Source organism: Notothenia rossii (genome assembly GCF_949606895.1).
Source record: "Notothenia rossii genome assembly, chromosome: 1".
NCBI lineage: Eukaryota > Metazoa > Chordata > Actinopteri > Perciformes > Nototheniidae > Notothenia > Notothenia rossii.
Window position 1 is genome coordinate 29,658,648 of NC_136912.1, and position 18,628 is coordinate 29,677,275.

Below are 18,628 nucleotides of genomic sequence, written 5' to 3' on the forward strand. Positions count from 1 at the left end.
ACTTACATTTACATCTTATCAAGCCAATGTATTCACATGAAGTCTGTTTTGATTTTCAGGACACTGAAGGAAGTACCTCAGCAGTAGATGCCAAACTGCTACAGTCCCACCCGACCCCTGTGCAGGAATCTACTATGATTTCAACTCAACAGCATGAGGCAGAAGGACTCTCCTCTCTCACCAAACAAGACCCTGACACATATGAAAAACATTCAGAAGCAACACATGTGGAGGTTGAAGCTCAAGAAGATCAAGAAGAGAGAGCAGTCGCCAATCACAACAATGTTTCTCAGCCGGAGGAATTTAAAAGAAATGCCGGTAATGAAGGCAACAATATTCAAAAGAACCAGGGGGAAATGACTGCAGTGGAATGTAACAGATCACAAACATGCACCGATCAACTCCAGTTCTTCTTGGCAATCTCTGAAGAGGGTGATACATTTGCTTTGGATGAGCAAATGGTTGCAAGGGAGAATTCTCAATATGATTCAGAGAAAAAACAAGAAGCCATCCAAGCAAGAAGCCGTCCAAGCAATGTGAACATGGCTGATGTCAAGGAACTCCCTAAGGAGGCGGCAGCGGGGTTGCCAGCCAAAAAGAAGCGAAGGATGGGTATGTGTGGTCTGACAGAGAGGGAGCGAAGTCATTTTTTGCGCACACAAAAAAATGGGAATAAAAGACAGGAGAGAGTCGAGAAGATAATGATTTGTAATAACACAGCTGACCTTGTGGCTCAGGAAGAGATGATATCTTCTTCCCCCTTATCATCCATCCCAGCAGGCAGTGTCACAGAACAGGAAGTGCCAGATATACAACTTGAGTCCAGTAACTGTGGAGGGCAAGACAGGTCAGAAACATTTAGTGAGGAATACAAACAACATGTTGAATATCTTACATTTTTGGTTTCTGTTTCACTTTCACATTTTCATGACAACGACCATTGGTGGAAGTCAATAAAGTAAGGATTTAATGCATAACGGGCAGAAAATTAAGCTTTTTTTGCAGAAAATGTTAAGATTTCTTGCTTTTCTCAGTTTTACATCAAATTAAAATAAATACTTTCGTTTTTGGACGGACAAAACAAAACATGAAAGACATCACCTTGGACTTACGAAACTGAGATGTATATTTGTCACTGTCATTTTATAGACCAAACGATAAATCAAAGACGTAATCAGCAGATTAATCAAGAGTGAAATAAATAGCAAAGTGTACCCCTTCTTTCTCATACTACTCAATTTAGATTAACATCTGTAATCTATTGTGGACACATTTTTACGGCCCGTCTACACTACACGGTACGTCTACACTACAGGCATCAAAAAATGCTTTCAACGCTTCGCCCATTCACTTGAATGGGGTGACGTAGAAGATTTTTAATCTTCGCCGAACTGCATTGTGGGGAGCATGGCATGGCTTTGCAAGCATCGGCATCAAAAGTTGAACAATGTAATGTAACAATGTTCAACTTTTGAGGCTCGATGCTTGGCATCAGCCAATCAAATCCCGTTTATGCAAATCCCGCCAGTGCAAGCGCAGCCAATCAAACCGCGTGCAAGCTGGGAGAGCCAGACCGCAGTTAATTTCCTCATATTCCAAACGAGATATTACGGTAGCAAATCACCCGGTTCTTTACGACCGGAACTATTTACCGGGATACAAACCGGAGGAACCAGGCATGGAGGGACGTGGCAGAGACAGTGGGTGAAACTGATAGTTTTTTCGCCTGTTTGGAGAGTTTATATCCAGTTTACTTCGTTTTAACATTGCTATCGCTTTGTATGTCGGGGGCGGGAGATTGATGTGATTGGTTGCTCGCAAAAAATCGCCAAGCTGCTTCAGACACGCCCAGCTTCAAGATTTTTTCATGCCTGTAGTGTAGACGGGCCGTAGGGAATATACACTGCTTCAGTATAAAAAAAAGTTTTTTAAAAGTTTCAATCATTGAATAAAACACAGACAAATATACTTGATCACACATCAGTAATACAATTGATTTGATTTAACACACAGGGAGAAAACAGAAGTCCTCATTACTGTCACTACCTCAGATGGGACCAGTGCTGCATGTGATCCAATGGGAGAGAGCTGTGAGGTTGAAGGTGTCATAGCGCCTGGTCCAGAGCAAACTGCTGACACAAAGTCAGACCCGCCGCCGACAGAGGAGGAAAAGGAAGAGCTTTTGGAGAATCCGGATCAGCAGGAACCTGAGGGCAGCGCTGCTGAGATTCCTGCTGAAAAACCTCAGGAACCCATAGAAGACGAGGAAGATGGGTCAGCAGCAGCAGAACACCAAAGTCCTGCCATCACTTTATACTCTAATCCAACTCAAAATGAGGAGACTGAGAACGGGAATGCGATGGAGGCTGCCGTTCTGCAGGTGAATAGTGACACCAGGACAAGTGAGAAGAAGGAGGAGCTGACTGGTGGTGCTGGGGACGGAGCGGAGGACGGAGCTGGGGACGGGGCTGGCGATGGAGCTGAGGCAGGTGCTTCACCCACAGACCCCCAGTCAGGAGGATCGAACACTGTGAAGCTCTGCGAAGCTGCAGCGCTGCCTAGTGGCTCAGAGAGGAAAGACAGCGTGAGTGATGGAACAAAGGTACAACGTGTAACTTACATGTAGCTCGTAGATAAAATATTTGTCATTGTGAGTTCAGCGAATAGTGTTTGTCCTAACATTGCCACACATGATTGTGCAGCTTCTATGAATAATGCAATAGCAACACAATTAATTATGAGTTGCTGCTGAAACTATTAAAGAATTAATCAAACAGATAATTGGAATTTAAACACAATTCAGTTGTCATTTTATTCATTACATTATATATTTTTAATTAGAGAAAAAAACCAATTCTAGCCGGTTCCAGCTTCTTAAAAGAGAAGATTGTTTTCTTCTCTTTTATATATGTGTTTGGGGGAAATGGAAAATAGCTTTAAATATTCTAAGCAAAAGCAGGCTTTCCAATTTTCTGACACCCAATCTATTTTGACTAAAAACACTCAAGTATAAATGAATTGATAAACACTGAAGGTTGTTTTTTGCTTGACAGAAATGATACATTTATTTTTGTTGCACACAGTGTGATGGTGATAAGGAACACAGTGCTGGATCGACTCAGCCCCTTCAGACCTGGGACACCACCGACCCGTTTGGATCTGGGTACCTGGATTACGTTACTGACTCGCAGCTGAACACTATCAGTCTGAGGTAAGGAAGAAGGGAAACGTTAAGTCCTACAAGTAACCTGACAGTGGTCTAAAGAAAGGGACGGTCGAGAGAAAAGAGCGAACAAGCTCAGGGTTTAGCTCAGTAGAGGTTTGGGAAACTCAGTGGGGTTTTGCTTCTATTGTGAAAAAAGAACGTACAAATTGACAGGTTGTTAGAGTTAAACCTTTGGAAAGGATGTAGGAGCTACTTTGACACCTGAAATAATATAAACAAAGACAGAAGATAATATAACATTTGGACAAAATCTGATTACTGGAATCATTTCCTGTCATGTCTACACGTTTGTTCTTTTGTAAAATGAAAACAAATGTTTAATATTTGAACATGTTTATAGATGGATATATACAGTAGAAAGCCTGTAATGAACTGACAGTTCAGATTCACTTTTAGTTGGATACATTGTACACTTTTCTCCATCCAGTGAGGTGGATGTGATGGAGGAGGAAGATCTTGGTTCTCCAGACCATGAAGATGCTACAGAGCTGATCTGTGGGCTCATCAGAGAACTCTCCTCTCTAAAGTAAGGAAAGCCTTCATTTTCTGTTCAATCAAATACTGTATACCTGTATATATTCATCATTCTTTCTCCTTTAGGGGCCCTTTTGTATTGTACTCAGATATTGAGTAAAAGTAGAACTACCAGAGTGCAGCAATACTCTGTTCCAAGTAAAAGTACTGCAATCAAAATGTTACTCAAGTAAATATTAAAAGATATTAGCATAACAAATGCTCAATATGCAAATTGGTCCATTTCAGAATACTATACGATATGTTCTGATATAGTTATTGATGTGTTTTTAAAGCTGGTAAAGGTGCAGCTAGTTGTATTGACTTTGTATATTGCTGGTTAGATTGTGAATTTACTCCAGGTCTGATTTAACACTTGATTATATTTCACATCATTAATCCAAATCTGTAAAGTAACTAAAAGTAGGCCTATGACATAAATGTAGTGGAGTAAAAGTAAACAATTTACCTCTGAATTGTAGTCAAGTAGAAGTACAAAGTAGCATAAATGGAAATACTCAAGTAAAGTAAAAGTACCTCAAAATTGTGCTTAAGTACAGTACTTGAGTTGAGTACATGTACTTGTTACTTTACACCACTGGCTCTTACCTCCCTTTGCATTCATCTCCTGCTCAGCTCTCTTCCCAGTTGAACTTTTGACTCTTAATTAATTAGTTAATTGGTCGGTTTTTTCCCCTCTCAACCTTCTCTGTGCTCCTATTGGCTGGATGGTGTCATCAGGTTTCAGCCAGACAGCTTGGCACCATCACCTCAGGCTTTGAAGATACAAATCTAAGTCAAACTAATACACTATGGGTTTAGTGGTAGCCAAAATAAAATGTAAAGACACACATTTTAAACAAAATAAATATAAATAAATTCAGGGTGACTGACTTTTTGATGATCCAAGGGGCAAAAAGCAATAAGTTGTAGTTCATCTTTTACCCTCTTTTCCTGTTAGTCATCCGTACTTAACATCTTCAACCTGCCTGAATGTTGTCAATACTTGTTGTCAATTGCCAAATGTGTAAATAATACTTAAGTTATTGACACCATTAATCAATAATTGACCTCTGGTTGCTTTCTAGTCGTAAGGTCATGGCCACTCACAGAGATCTGGAGAACCTGCGGCGTAGCAGTAAAACTTCAAGAAGCTCCAAACGTTGAGGAGGAAGTCCCTTCCACTAAGATGTTCATTGTTGACCCATGGTTTGTGAGTAATGAAGGTGTTTGAGTGTACAAATGTTAAAATGTATCACTGTTTACTGTGTTTTTGTATAACTGACAGCTGGATTGTTACGTTTAAAGTCTTAGTTCTTCCCAAAATAAAGCGTTGTTAAGTTAGTCTTTAAGTATTTTTTAGTATCATCTGCTATTGGACATACACTCATAGCTAAATGTTGACAAAGAATACACACAGAGATTTTCATTTACATATTTATATTTTCTGGCATACATTAATATTCACACAATTTTTAACACCGAGCTGAAGAGCCACTGGTACATCATTCAAAATAAAAATAAAACACAGCTAGGGAACAGATACTTACTGTACACCTCAAAAAGAAAAAGTCACTAATTTCTTTAAAATGTTAAAATGTTGACATGGAAACATGATGTTGCTTCAATCCAAGAACAGGGGATATGAAGCTGAACATGTTTTAAAATATGTAAAATAAACATACATTTTACATTGCATGATGTATTTTTTCTCTTCTCACAAGCTTAATATATTGTGGACGTTCTTGAAATACTTCACAAAACCAACACACCAAACAGACGCTTTTAGAGAAGGCTCGACTGACAAATAGAACAGCTGGGAAAAAAACTCTAATCAGCGTTATAGAAGGCTAAAACAAAGCCACACTGAAGAACATTAAAAGATAACATAAAAGAACATTCAGCCTTCTAAATCTTATTGCTACCTGTTAGTTCAGCGTCTGCACTTCTTGTACACGGAGTCGTACGCTCTGTCCACCTTCGGGCAGAAGCTCTTGGTGTGGGCTTTGGCCCCAGTGGCTCCGCACAGTTTACACACGTACTGCTGCAGGTAGGGACACATAACATCTCCGACCTGGTTCTTCAGCCAGTGGGATGTGAACACCAACTGGGACTCGCCGTTGTGCCGGCAGAAACTGCAAGACATGCGCGCAGGCAACGCAGGTGACAATGGTGAAGTCTGGGTTTTCAAATAAGAGGATTTCTTTCGGTCTTTTGGTCCCCGGGAGCCCATCGGTCTTTGAACTACCCTTGGATCGATAGCGTCTGGAGAACCAGCACGATAGCTGTCTGTGGAGTACCCCGACCCATCAGGTGGTGGACGAGACGCAGAGCCAAACAGCGAGAATTCTGCCCCAATGGCGCCACGTTGGCTACCTGCGTTAATGCGCGCCGGCATTATCGCCCCACACTGACCATCAGACTCCCGGTTCGGAGCTTCGGGGGCCGGCAAGGAGGACCCAGCTGCCGTGTGCTGGATCATCTCTCTGACCGTGCCCGGCAGTCCCATGTTGTCATTCCAGTGCTGGAAACCATCTCTGTCAGACTTCAAGTGATTAAAAAGTCCCCAAAACAAGCCGTTCATTCTAGTTTATTTTCGGGAAAAAAAACTTCGGGTCTTGTGTGGCACAGCGCTCACAGAGGGACGAGCGAGTTGTTGACTTTGAAATAACGAGGTAAAGGACAGCAGCTGACGCACGCCTCCTAACGCACAAGTCAAGATTTTGAACTAATTTGAAATTGGGTAAACGTGGTTCTCAGAGGTGCACACCACCACTCCTCCCAGGAGCCAATCAGGGTAGCTCTTCAGTGTGCCGGTGTTATGCCGTAGATTGAAGCCCTGTTCGCGGGGACGCGCAAAGGTGATATAACATATATATGTCAAACACTGTTATTGTCAAGCAATCCTAAAAGATGATGTGTTCAAACTGGCTTCACTCGCTTTAATTGCTCCTTTGAATGTAATTTTCCTCTGTGGTTTCCTACTCAACACATGTTTGTATTGTAATGCCACTCATATTTAATTTGTATTGTATTTTAAGGTGACATTGAATGCTTTGAAAGGTGCCCTAAAATAAATTGTATTATTGATCTTACACTGAACAAAAATATAATTGCAACACTTTTGCTCCCATTTTTCATGAGATGAACTCAAAGCTCTAAAACATTTTCTATCAAGCAGTGTGCGAAAAAGTACACGTCCCACCGTCCGGGACGTGTTATTTACAATATCGGACAAGTAGATCTTTCAATTGACTTGTCCGGCGGACAAGTGACGTTTTTTGCCCTGATTTATTGTCAAATTATTGATAAATTCAGTTTACAAAAGGCAGAACTCATTCGCAAATTGTACGTGTCTGCCATCGTTCGTTTAGAAATGTTAGTTTCGGTTCTGCTTGTCGATTCCTAAGGAAATGCATCTCGCCGCTTTCTGTACAGTTAGACGGGGGCGGGGTGGGGCGGGACGTGTAGCACAGTTGCAGGGCTGGGAAGCAAAATTTGGTTCCGAGTAGGAACAAATAACAATTGTCCGGTCGCGGGATTGATAAGAGTTGTGAGGACAGGAGGAGAGGACGAGCCCCGCGGACCGCAGCTCTCTCTCTCTCTCTCTATGCTCCGGTGTTGCAGTATAAGTTGAGTCATGACAACTGGCGACATTCTATTATTTTCGTCATAGGAATCCGGGGCGTGTACATTGAGGACCCATTGTTGACTTACCGGCAAAGAAACATCGTTTGTCGTTTACGTTCATCTTTTGCTATATCTGCCTTCCTAAGATCACTTTGCTGGACATTCAGTACTCGTATATGAGGTTGTGGGTGAGAGGCCGATATCGTGACGCTTACAGGGAGGTATCGAACATTACAAAGTAGGTGACTGTGTGGATGCCTGTTCAAAACATTGCAAACTTCAATAAATCATTTAAATTATATATTTGTGTCCGACTTTCATTTGTTCATCGTTCTTAATGTGATGTATAGTAGCTTTGATAGCTGTCCATACCTTCAGACAGCCTAAAAGTAAAACACAAGTTGTTTATTCACAGCCCGAACGCTCATCGAGATGACTGGATCAGTCATGACAACTTGTGATCAGCTCCGATTAAATTGTGATATCAATTCTGTAGCTAACCTCCAGGGAGCACGTTTATTTGATGAAATACCTGTATCCCTCTCATCACAACAAGACTCTACACTGTGCAGGAAAAACAATTACATACATGAAAATAACCTTGATGCATGGGAATTAAACACACAAACTAACAGATAAATCATCAGAAGAAGGCAGAGAGGAAGTAAATAACAACAGGAACACGGAAGGCAGACAGAATTGCTTAGACACGGGTGTCACATGAAATGTTAATGTTCTGGAAAGTTCCTTATACAGCTTTAGCCTTTTTTATCTCATGAAGTCCCTAAGTGACACACACTGAACAGTCTGGGGTCATGGTCCTTGTCATTTGCTTTTGTCTTCCCATAACAACATGTCCAAGATGTCCATGTGTCAGGCTAAAACATGTGACAGAACTAGCTAGATTTGGAAAGGTTTTTTGTTGCTAAAGTTAATATTCAAGCCATTTAAGAATAAACATGCTTACATGACATGTCATTTGTTAAACATTAAGCTGTCTTCGGCTCTTTTCTGCTGTAACAAATGTAAATGTCCCCTGTGTGGGACGAATAAAGGTATTCTGATTCTGATTACATTTAACCCGTTGTGGAAACATTTCTTGATGAAATTGATATGAAACAAATGCCATAAATATTGCTGTGACACATGGTGTCACATCGGGACTTTAACTCTAAACATTCACAGTAAACCCGGAGTGACATATATGCACAATTAGAAATATGATTATGGTCTGGTCAGTTAATTTAGCTGATTCAATTATATTTAGTTAACATATGCTTTATTCTTCAATTCATAGTATGTTCAAACAAATGCAAACCAAAACATCATCATCATCCTTACTATCATCATATATGTTATATCATTACTGTCATATAATTGCTTACTATTCGTGGTTATCAAGTATCAGACATGTAAACAACAGCGAAGGTTTTAAGAAATAGGACTATACTGACAAATGACATCTTATCCTTTCATTGTCCGTTCTTTAGGAAGGAGGAACATAACAGAGTAGAACTACACTTAAAAACGGAAGTTTGTTCCAATACGAAGATTGTGACAGATCTGAAAAGGGTCCTTAAAACGAGCCTCCTCGCAATTTTATGCACATTATTTAGTCAGCCGTTTGCTGTTTAATCTGATGGGAAATATATCATTCAAAAGAGAGAAAAAAGCTTATTAAACTAGACGAACGCTCAATACAGGCGATGATGTCACCTTTGCGTGTCCCCGCGAACAGGGCTTCAATTTACGGCAAGGCTTCAACCTACGGCACAACACCGTCCATTTAGCTTAGGAACCTTCCTAACCAAGTGAAATGACCCGGAAGTACGTCAGTGGCAGCCATGTTAAGTGCCGTTCCAATTCTCCAAATGAAAGGAAAGGAGGTTTCAAACTTCCTTTATAACCTCCTTTAGCTTAGGAACCACTGGACCTCCCTTACCGAAAGGAGAGGAGAAAATGCTGCCACACAATGCCTTGCAGCCGCAGCATTTGCGTCGGCCGTTCACGGAAACAAACGGAGAAATTATATCATGGAAGTTACGGTGCTTATTAAGCATTTTAAAACGTATGTGGTAAGTTGCCAAAGTGCTTTGTTTTGAACGTTCATCAGTATTATAATCAAAAAGAGAAATATGAACGTTAGTTTTTACTGAAATGATCAAATAAAGTCAACATTTCACTGAGCTGTGTGGGGTTTGTTCAACTTTTAAAAGATGTTTGAATGGTGATATACACAGTGATAGGTGTTAAGGACTAACATTTATAATAAATACATTTGTATTGATTTAAAGATATTTTTATACAATCATACATATCGGATCATTTGTATTAATGTGGACCGGAGGGAGAGGGTGACGAGCATAAATTTAACTTTCCTTTTTTATTTCAATTACAACTTTGGTCATGAAGAATGTTTCTCTGTTGTCCACGTTCATAATGCATAAAACAACAGCATCAGAGCACGGTGCAGAGTCTCTAGATGAGTTTACAGTAGTCCCTCGTTCTTATTAAACATCCATGTTGTAGTCCGTTGTATAGAACACTGTAGTTTCCATAGTTTCACCACAGCAGCAGACGCACACTGACGTCCGCTGGCGCATCATAAAAGCGTCAGATAGTGAAAGTGCATTCGGATTCTCTAAAGTACCGCAGTCTCTTCTCCTAAGTCCTTTTGAATCCTCCTATCCACTATCCCTTAACCCCGTGACGTTTCACTCAGAGGTCAAGGAATAGGAGATAGGGTTAGAATTTAGGAGCTGATTTTTGGATTATCGGAACGCAACCCGGTTGTTGAATGGTCATAGCATGCTATTCTGCCCGGCCCCCCAGCATGGGTTTTGTCTGTCTTTTTAGGTTTTGTTTGTAAAACTTAGTTACTTCGACAATACTATTTAAAAAAACAAGTCTTTAATCTTTAAATGTTAATCTTTTCAAATGTAATCAGTAATGGTGATTGACCTTGAGGTGCTGGTAAAATATTTCAAGTGGCTACCTGCCTACTTTTACTTATCCACACGGGAGACAAATACAAATGTTATATATTATACTGTAAACATTTTTTTTTACATGCATGCCAAAAGTGTCTCTGAATAGTACAACAACGATGTGAGTCAAAATGCCCAACATAGTCAAAAATGCCATAATTAACCACTTTGAGAAAACGCCAGGGAAGATTAACCAAAAAGTTGATTTGTTTTAAAACTGCACCGTGGAAGAAAATAACACAGGATAACATTATAATCAGCTTTTATTTATTTATTTTTTAAAAGTTGGAAATAAGGTACAATACTTTTTTTTAATATATATATATTACCACCTATCATCAAAAGTAGATTCAAGTGACCAGTCTGTAGGAGGAATCTGGAGTGTGTGCACCATCCTGTTTGCCCGGCCGTCCCATGTCTCCGACTGGTGGTCAACATCGCTGGTTCTGAGGGAGAAGACAGGAAAAGAAGAACAAAAAAAAGGGGGGAAATTACTGAAAATGTTTTTTTATGTTTATTCTGCAATTTTATTTTTTCTCTCTTCATGCCATTGCTATCAATGCAGGACTTGACTAACCTGCAGTTGTAGGACAGATTGAGGGCGGAGTAGAGCTCAGGAGTGCTGGGGGTGTGTACCGTGACTCCATAAAGAGCGACTGTCCCCAACTTGGTCGGAGATGGAGTAATGGGAAGACAACCAGATATGCCAGTGGGCCCCAAGCTACAGAAATCTGGAGCCACTACACATCAGGGTTTTTTTTATTTTATTATTTCACCACATTAGTGATTACATATCACTTAGTTTAATTTAATTGCATACTCACTGAGAACACTGCCCTCTGTCCTACTGTTGGTTGGAGCTCCTTTGCCAGAGCGAAGTGGCTCACATAGATAGTTCTGCTTCAGGAGAGAGGCCTTGTGTTGCTCAAAATCACAGCGCTGTACAAACAGTGAAAAAAGTAGCTTTTAAAAAAGGCGAAACACTACGGTGGACGACAGGTGCAAAGGAGCTACAACGGCCCAAACACTTCCATCAGCAGAAACGTTGTGCAGTTAAAAAAAACGATGCAAATATGAAAACACAAACGTGCCAAAACACATGCAAATGAAGAACCACTTTACCAACTTCATAAAACTCACAGCATTTACTAAAAACGCTGAATAAATGCAGCAAAACACCAACAAAAAAAACGCTGCAGGAAGCTCAAAGCGGCAATGGGGACAATAAAAAGTGATGCACACAGCTGGGACCGGAGTGCGTGTTGACGTATGGGGATTATATATACACAAGTTGGCCAACTGTCACTATTTGCAGAGGTAGTCTGTTTCATTATTGTAAGTGTTTTATCAGTATATTTGAAGATGTGGTTAGCTTCGTTAGCTAGCTTTCTGCAGCGCGTTTTTCCTAATTGAGTGTTTTGGGCCGTTGCAACGCTTTTGCACTGTCGGCTACCGGAAGACACTACTAGTAGTGATGTTACGTATTGCGCCGAGGCTTCGGAGCGTGTGTCGAGTAATCCCCGAAGCTTTTTGTGAAGCATGTATCGAGGTTTGTATCGTTTTGGGCCAGTGACATCATCGATGACAAACGAAGCCTCGCTACCTGTCGATACCACGTGACTGCTTCAGGAAGCGATTCAGATCGGTTGAACCACAACGCTCATAATACCCATGGTGACATAATAAGAACCATATTACCCCTCCTGTACCCGGGCCCGCTGGTGACACGATGAAATTAAAAGAGCTCAGAACCTCACTTATATAGAGGTCGGAACATGTCATAAATAGATACAAGCATAAATAAATGTAGGAATAAAAACGTGAATAAATAAATGAATAAATATGTTCCAGTGTTTTCAGGGAGATTTAGCGTGTGTGCTGTGGCTCAGCTGGAAAGCAGTTTACTCACGACCGTAGGGTCCCTGGTTCAACGACTCGTCGATACGTCTTTTTTGTTGTTTATAAAAGCTACAACTAAATGAGATAATGTAGTTAATAAATGTATTCTTTGATATGGTTTAGCCTTTCTCAGGCTACAACATGGTTAAGTTTATGAATATTACTAAGGAATACAAATCCCCCTTTGCAATGTTTTCCAGCCTCCTTAGGCTTTTCAATCCCAATCAACTGGAATAAAAACAATATTTTTAACATGAAAATATGACTTTATGTTCATTGTTTAGAGTTATTCTAAGGCTTTACTCATTGGGAACTCGGTATGAGACAGTGATTCTCAAATGGGGGTACGCGGACCCCTAGGGGTATGTTCGGGTACTGCAGGGGGTACGTGAGATAAAAAAAAAAAAAAGGTTAATTAAAAAAAATACCATGCATGATTACAAAAATAATCTTAGTACAATAAGTGAAATAGAAAACACATTTTGTATAAAAAATATTTCTAGAACCACCAAGGGGGTCCTCATATAAACATGTCAAATGTGTGTATTGTATTGTATAGTTTTTCATAATATATCATTTTGTTCATTGGTTTGTTAAATATATATATTACTTCAATTGAAAAACTCCTTGGAAAAATCGTATCTGTTCTTTTTTTTCATGCACAAAGATGAAAAAAATCCTTAGTTTGTTGTAATTCATGCAAATATTCGCGATGATGGAACATCACTATATTGTAATTATGCATATAGGCTTTTTCTATCAAAAATGTTCGGGGTCGGTCAGGGGGTACTTGGCTGAGAAAATGTTTCAAAGGGGGTACATTACTGAAAAAAGTTTGAAAAGCACTGAGATAGAGCACACTGTTGAGATGTCCAATCTGCCTGTTTTACACACTTTGACCAACAGGGGGTTTGTGTTCAAATGAAGCCCATGATGAAGCTTCATGAGATGAACCCTTTTGCGAACCAATTGGCTGGAAAGCTTCAAAGCTTCATAAGGCTTCATCTCGCCATCACCAACTACTAGCAAAAATGTTGGGGATATAGAGTGGCGAAGTCACGCCCATCTACTTCCATGGGGCCTTATTTCTGAAAAATAATGTATTGAAGTCAATGGAGAGAGAAAACGTTTGAATTGTGCCACGAATTACATATATGATGTTTGTCAATCTTAAAAAATGATTTCCATGTCACAGTTTGTCTTAAAACTGTTGAAATATAAGACTATGAACAATACGCAACTAGAAAGACTAAAATCCCAGAGTCGCGTACATTAACGTTACACATTACACTCGTGTTACTCACCGAAACCTTGTAAAGCCGATCCAGCATGCTGGCTCTAAAGGAACCGACTAACTCCCCTTTTGTGTATGTACAGTTCTCAACATGGCCAGACTTGTAGTGATTTTCACCTCTTTTAATACTTTTCACTTTGAAAATGTGAAATGTGCTAATGTGACAGCCATCTTGGTGTTGCAAGACCAGAGATGTAGTTCATTGAGCGCTTCACACAAAAAATGTGTTACTTCACAGTTTTACGACACATTTAATTTTTTTTGACTTGCAAAATTATCTTTTAAATTGACAAATATCATATGTGTAATTCGTTGCACAATTCAAACGGAATCAAAAGATAATCTTTCTCTCCATTGACTTCAATACATGATTTTTCCTAAATAAGGTCCCATGGAGGTCCCCCGGAAGGGGAGGGACTTCGCCACTCTATAATGAAAAGGCAATTAGAACATCTAGATTACACATTCAGATATAGATTTATTCTAAATTCACTAAAAGTTAGCATTAGAGAAACATTTTAACAGAACATGTTGTCTTTGTCTTAGTGTAAGAAATCAACTGGTTTGAAACTACTACTGAAAATGCACATTTAGACAGAGAGAGATCCGTCCTGTTTCCACTTCCGTCGGGGTAGTTTCCCCCGTCCGCATAAAGTATGTAAGGACAGAGGGTGTTGTGTACTGTACAGATTATAAAGCCTGTTGAGGCACATTTTTAAATTATCCTCCCACCTCATGGCTTAGTCGGATGGCAGCTTCAGTGAAGGACTTCCTCTCCCTCTCAAAAGTCCGCCTCTGATGATCGAGCTCTGCCCAGCGCATCTGAAGACGCTCCCACTCTTCCAAAAAGTAGGAATCAGCCAGTTCAGAGACGACAGGGGAAGCAAAGCTGTCCTGGAGACAAAAAGGTAGCATTACAAAGTCTGACACTAGCAAAACGTCATATGAAAGTGTGTTTGAACCACACCTGTAGCAGCTGCTGTTGAATTCTTACAAGCTGTTGACTCTCCTTTAGTTCACAATCTAGTCGAGCCAAGAGCTTCTCATGGTCGGTACCAACACCAGTGTGGCCTAAACAAAATTAAGTGATAGACACTACACGTGAATACGTTAAAATATGTCAACTAATACACAGAAATAACCCCAAAATAGACAGCTTAATAATACTTTTTTTCATTTTGGAAGTCACAACTTTAAAAGATTGCTAAATCCGGCAGTTTACCTTCAGAAGATAATTCAGCCAGTCTGCTCTGCACCTGCCTCCAACTCCGAACCACTCCTCCTGTTACATGGTCCCCTAGCGCTCCCTCAGCCTCGTCTAGCCTTTTGTCTTCAGTCTGGGAATCATCCTGAACATCCAGCACGTCAGACAGGCTCTTTAAAAACAAGGTTAGACTGGTTTTATGTTGAATATGTATCTTACTTTCCAGCATAATCACTTACAAGATCAACAAAAGAATATCATCACAAAGATAGTTTTAGAAGCTGTTCTGGGGCTTTTGATGATCTACTACCTATGATGATCTACTACCTATGATGATCTACTACCTATGTTGTAAATGTATGATCTTTTTTTTAATTCACACACACAACATCTATAGCACGTCTGACCGTCCTGGTAGAGGGATCCGTCGCCTGTTGCTCTCCCCATTAACTGTGGGGTTTCTTTGGAAGTTTTTCCTTGTCCGATGTGAGGGTCTTAGGACAGAAGGTTTCGTATTCATATTCTGTACAAACTGTCCCGAGACAAATGTAAACTTGGTGATATTGGGCTATATAAATCAACTTTGAGTGATTGACTGAAACTTGTGTTCAGCAAACTCTGCTTTAACTGCCAAAACAAACTATTTTCTTCTTCAACTAAGGTACAGCAACATGGTACTCTTTATCATATCACTGCAGGGCATTTGTCCTTTCATCACTTTTCTGTATATATTTAACATACAAAGCGTCTGCTGAGGAAGACCATTCGATTCAATTGAGAGTTGCACTACAGCAAAGTAACTATACAAAATAAATCATCCTTTTCAGATCCACTTATAGTTTGTCAGATTTATTTTTGGCAGAAGGACTAATGCTAGTTACTGTCTTTCGTCTTTCTCTCACATGCTCCATGTCGACTCTGAGCCCATGAAGTAAAGTTGTGAGGCTGTGGCGTAGCTTCATGGCCTCCCTGAGCTCGGCTTCTCTGCGCTCCAACATCAGATGCAGTGTGGCCTCTTCTCGTCTACAAGATGGAGAGAAGGAGAGAGAGAAAGGGTTAGAAAGGAGGTGGAGAACACATTTGAAGGGCTAGATCTATAAATCAGAGAGTGATATCTTACTTTGCAGTGGACCTTAATGATTTGATTGGCGGTTCTTTTTTGCCTCGACCTCCAGAGGGAATGTTCAACACCTCTATGGCTATAGAGAACAAGGCAATATGGGAAATGTTTTGTGGTTTAAGAAAACATGGATGAATATTGTGTGGATTTAGCTGATACAGGACAGATTGAGCCTCACAGGGTCCCTTCTCTCGGTGTCGTTCAGTAAGCTGAGACATTCGCTCCTTCAGTCGGTTGGTGTGCTGCTCTCTGCGCTTCAGCTCGCCCTCCTGCTGGTTACCCCGCAGCTGCAGACGAGTGCACTGGCGACAAGTTAGAGATTATTTTGTGAAGGGGGAGATGTTTGAAATGTATTCAGATAGTCACATATCTGCCACACATAATACATACCTTGGCCCGTTCATATCTCAGTGTGTCCTGCAGTCTGGCTACATGCTCAGACATCTCCTTTAGTTGCTCCTTCAAGGTAGAGGTTTAGATTTCCCCGCAGAATAAAACAAGTGCATATTTTGTGGAAAATATTTAAAACATGCAATAAAACTGAATATTTCCATCTCACAACACGTGTCATAATTCATGTATTCTCTCTATCTGATATTTCCCAAAGGACAACAAATGGGGTGTCATTTGTTTACATAGTCAAAAGTATGTGTCAAAAAAGAGCAAGCAATCCAATCATCTTTTCATCCAAGGATGATTTCACTTGACTTGACATAAACCCAGCAAGCTTTTGAGATGCCCTGTTGAAATAATGTATAAAGAAACATTATTTTATTCTTGTGTGCAGGCCTTTACTATGAACTGCTATTGACACACATTGTTCCACAAATGGGACAATAGTTATATAGTTTTGAAAGAATAATTGCTGATTTAAGAAAAAGACAAAAGAAAATGTGAAAACGATATCCTATATTTAATTCACTTCATTATTTACCCACCCCGAGGGAGTCTCCGTGCTCTCTGTGCTCCTCCCTGTCCGCCCACCAGGAGTCACTTGGAGAGAGCTCCTTCTGAGGGCTGGGGTCTCTGAGCAGAAAGGAGTCTGTGGTACAAAAGACAAGTAGGGGGAAGGGGACAGAGAGTTGTAAGTGGTTGTGTGGATTTAATGTGTTTCCAGCATGTGTGATAGTTTTACCTGAGTGTCTTCCAACTCTCTTCTGGCCAAACCTGGAAGCCATCTTCATGCCAATTCACAAAAGAGCATCAAGACAGAGCAAATGTTAATCAAATATAATTGTAAGTGGTGTGCACAGGATTAAAACATTTGACCTTTTTACTATGGAAAACAATGATGTGTCAAGTGCCTTACCTGAGCAGAAAGGTAAACCCTCCTCAGACAGACACTGCCGGTTTTATTTCCAGGTGATGTCACTTCTGCTGATTACCTCCATTAGCCAGAAGGAAGCTTCAGGATCAACATGATTCAGCCAGTTGCTTTTGCCCCAACATAAACTTGTGCACATGGTTTGAAAGTATTGTTTACTTTTTAAATAAGGAGCTGGAGGTGTTGTAGGCCCCATTTAAAGAAATATCCATGATTAGAAGAGAAAACTTGATAAGACACACTCGGCCTTTAAAAAAAGATGTTGCCACTCAAACTGATTAAAGTCAAAAATGGTCAGCATGTCATGTCACCTGTCAAGTAAATTAGAGAATGATGTTCTGCTACACACTACATGTATTACCTGGATGTGTTGTTTTTCCATACATATATCAATAAATCATCTGAAAAGTCTTCCACGACCCTTTCTGTATATAAAATAACAACCTAGTACAGAACATGCTGTTAATCTTCTGTGCCAATGGTGCTGCTTGTCAGCTATTATCCTGTGCATTTATGACACTGTGGCCAGATGTCCCCATAGTCTTTATTTGACCAAGTACATTTAGTCCAGCAGTTCACCAGCCTACAAAACAACAACCCCATTCACTTTACTTCCCTATATTTAGCTGCCTGAAGCAGAATGAAATAAAAGACGTAGCAACCTTTTAATGTGACACTTTTTCCACCTGTTCGTGTGTTAGTAGCAACAATAAACTAAAAGTGTGTGAGTCATGGCTGGGCCTCTTTAATCACTTGAGCAATCACAGAGCCGGCCAGCTAACTAATCAGAGCAGACTGGGCTCTGGTTTCAGACAGAGGGTGAAAAGCTTTGTCGTTTAGTGGGAAGATGACAAATTACTCAATTTTGCGGTTTTAGAAATAAGCCATCAATATTAAAAAGAGATTTTTCTTTATATTAAAAAAAGAAATCACATACAACAATTAGTCAGTGTCCGAAAAGTTTAATTTTGAAAAGGTTACAGACAGGAGCAAAGTTAGAAAAGATTAACGGTGTCAAAAGTTTTGGTTAATTGGAATAAGATTCCAGTGTGGAGAGCGATGAATGCAACAAGTCACTGCAGCATGATTCATTCAATACAAACACTTTGTAAGTCGACAGCAGATATATTAACATTGGCTGTTTGGCCATTTATATATTAAAAGTGATTTACATGAAATATACTCCAGGTTTCCCTATCCAAACAATGTAAGGCATGTGTTTTTAAATTAGAGGCAGAAACATAGAGGTTAACAATAGAAACCCTAAAAGTTAAAATGTTAAATATATACAGAATAGCGATGAAAGGACAAATGCCCTGCAGTGATATGATAAAGAGTACCATGATGCTGTACCTTAGTTGAAGACACCAATTAATTTAGCTCAATAGCTACCACTTTATCTGTTGGCACACAATACAATATAGTGTATAT

The 18,628-nt window shown here is 40.0% G+C and overlaps 4 protein-coding genes across 9 annotated transcripts in view; 1 reads left to right on the top strand and 3 right to left on the bottom strand.

Moving 5' to 3' along the window:
* The window catches only part of cc2d1a (coiled-coil and C2 domain containing 1A), a 23,328-nt gene extending 22,585 nt beyond the window's left edge, over positions 1 to 743 (bottom strand). Inside the window, exon 1 of the mRNA XM_079646483.1 lies at positions 726 to 743. The gene's annotated coding sequence lies outside the window, so the exon portion shown is untranslated. The remainder of the gene's footprint in view (positions 1 to 725) is intronic.
* LOC307017074 (uncharacterized protein) overlaps positions 1 to 5,552 on the top strand; it is a 6,445-nt gene extending 893 nt beyond the window's left edge. The window contains exons 4-9 of one of the 4 annotated variants that reach the window (XM_079646512.1): positions 60 to 612; positions 778 to 847; positions 2,014 to 2,602; positions 3,084 to 3,211; positions 3,654 to 3,752; positions 4,828 to 5,552. In XM_079646512.1, the coding sequence (XP_079502638.1) occupies positions 60 to 612; positions 778 to 847; positions 2,014 to 2,602; positions 3,084 to 3,211; positions 3,654 to 3,752; positions 4,828 to 4,906 (1,518 nt within the window). In that variant the 3' untranslated portion in view covers positions 4,907 to 5,552. Of the gene's footprint in view, positions 1 to 59; positions 848 to 2,013; positions 2,603 to 3,083; positions 3,212 to 3,653; positions 3,753 to 4,827 lie in introns of all 4 variants that reach the window. The other 3 variants (XM_079646513.1, XM_079646510.1, XM_079646511.1) reach the window with 3 other exon arrangements.
* Positions 5,553 to 5,657: 105 nt separating this feature from the next.
* Positions 5,658 to 7,550, bottom strand: nanos3 (nanos homolog 3). Its single transcript, XM_079646550.1, has one exon. It carries the CDS (start codon positions 6,321 to 6,323, stop codon positions 5,673 to 5,675), a length of 651 nt encoding a protein of 216 aa, XP_079502676.1. The 5' UTR covers positions 6,324 to 7,550; the 3' UTR covers positions 5,658 to 5,672.
* Positions 7,551 to 10,601: 3,051 nt separating this feature from the next.
* LOC307044457 (afadin- and alpha-actinin-binding protein) lies at positions 10,602 to 17,531 on the bottom strand. Of its 3 annotated transcripts, XM_079689705.1 has the most exons (13): positions 17,183 to 17,531; positions 17,009 to 17,051; positions 16,812 to 16,915; positions 16,264 to 16,332; positions 16,052 to 16,175; positions 15,874 to 15,952; positions 15,656 to 15,776; positions 14,772 to 14,925; positions 14,517 to 14,620; positions 14,282 to 14,443; positions 11,181 to 11,295; positions 10,934 to 11,096; positions 10,602 to 10,802 (listed from the first exon to the last, which is right to left on the bottom strand). In XM_079689705.1, exons 2-13 carry the CDS (start codon positions 17,049 to 17,051, stop codon positions 10,682 to 10,684), a joined length of 1,359 nt encoding a protein of 452 aa, XP_079545831.1. In that variant the 5' UTR covers positions 17,183 to 17,531; the 3' UTR covers positions 10,602 to 10,681. The 3 variants fall into 3 exon arrangements, with proteins under 3 accessions (XP_079545831.1, XP_079545832.1, XP_079545830.1); XM_079689706.1 differs by lacking the exon at positions 17,183 to 17,531 and having other exon boundaries at positions 10,934 to 11,087; positions 17,009 to 17,165; XM_079689704.1 differs by lacking the exon at positions 17,183 to 17,531 and having other exon boundaries at positions 17,009 to 17,164.
* Between the last annotated feature and the right edge of the window lie 1,097 nt (positions 17,532 to 18,628).

Excerpts from the sequence above, each read along its gene's own strand:
- LOC307044457 (XM_079689704.1), bottom strand. The coding sequence starts at position 17,057 with ATGAAGATGGCTTCCAGGTTTGGCCAGAAGAGAGTTGGAAGACACTCA. Across the intron at positions 14,926-15,655 it reads TCAGAGTCGACATGGAGCAT|AGCCTGTCTGACGTGCTGGA; the intron begins GTGAGAGAAAGA and ends TTGTTTTTAAAG. Across the intron at positions 11,097-11,180 it reads GACAGAGGGCAGTGTTCTCA|TGGCTCCAGATTTCTGTAGC; the intron begins GTGAGTATGCAA and ends CCTGATGTGTAG.
- nanos3 (XM_079646550.1), bottom strand. The coding sequence starts at position 6,323 with ATGAACGGCTTGTTTTGGGGACTTTTTAATCACTTGAAGTCTGACAGA.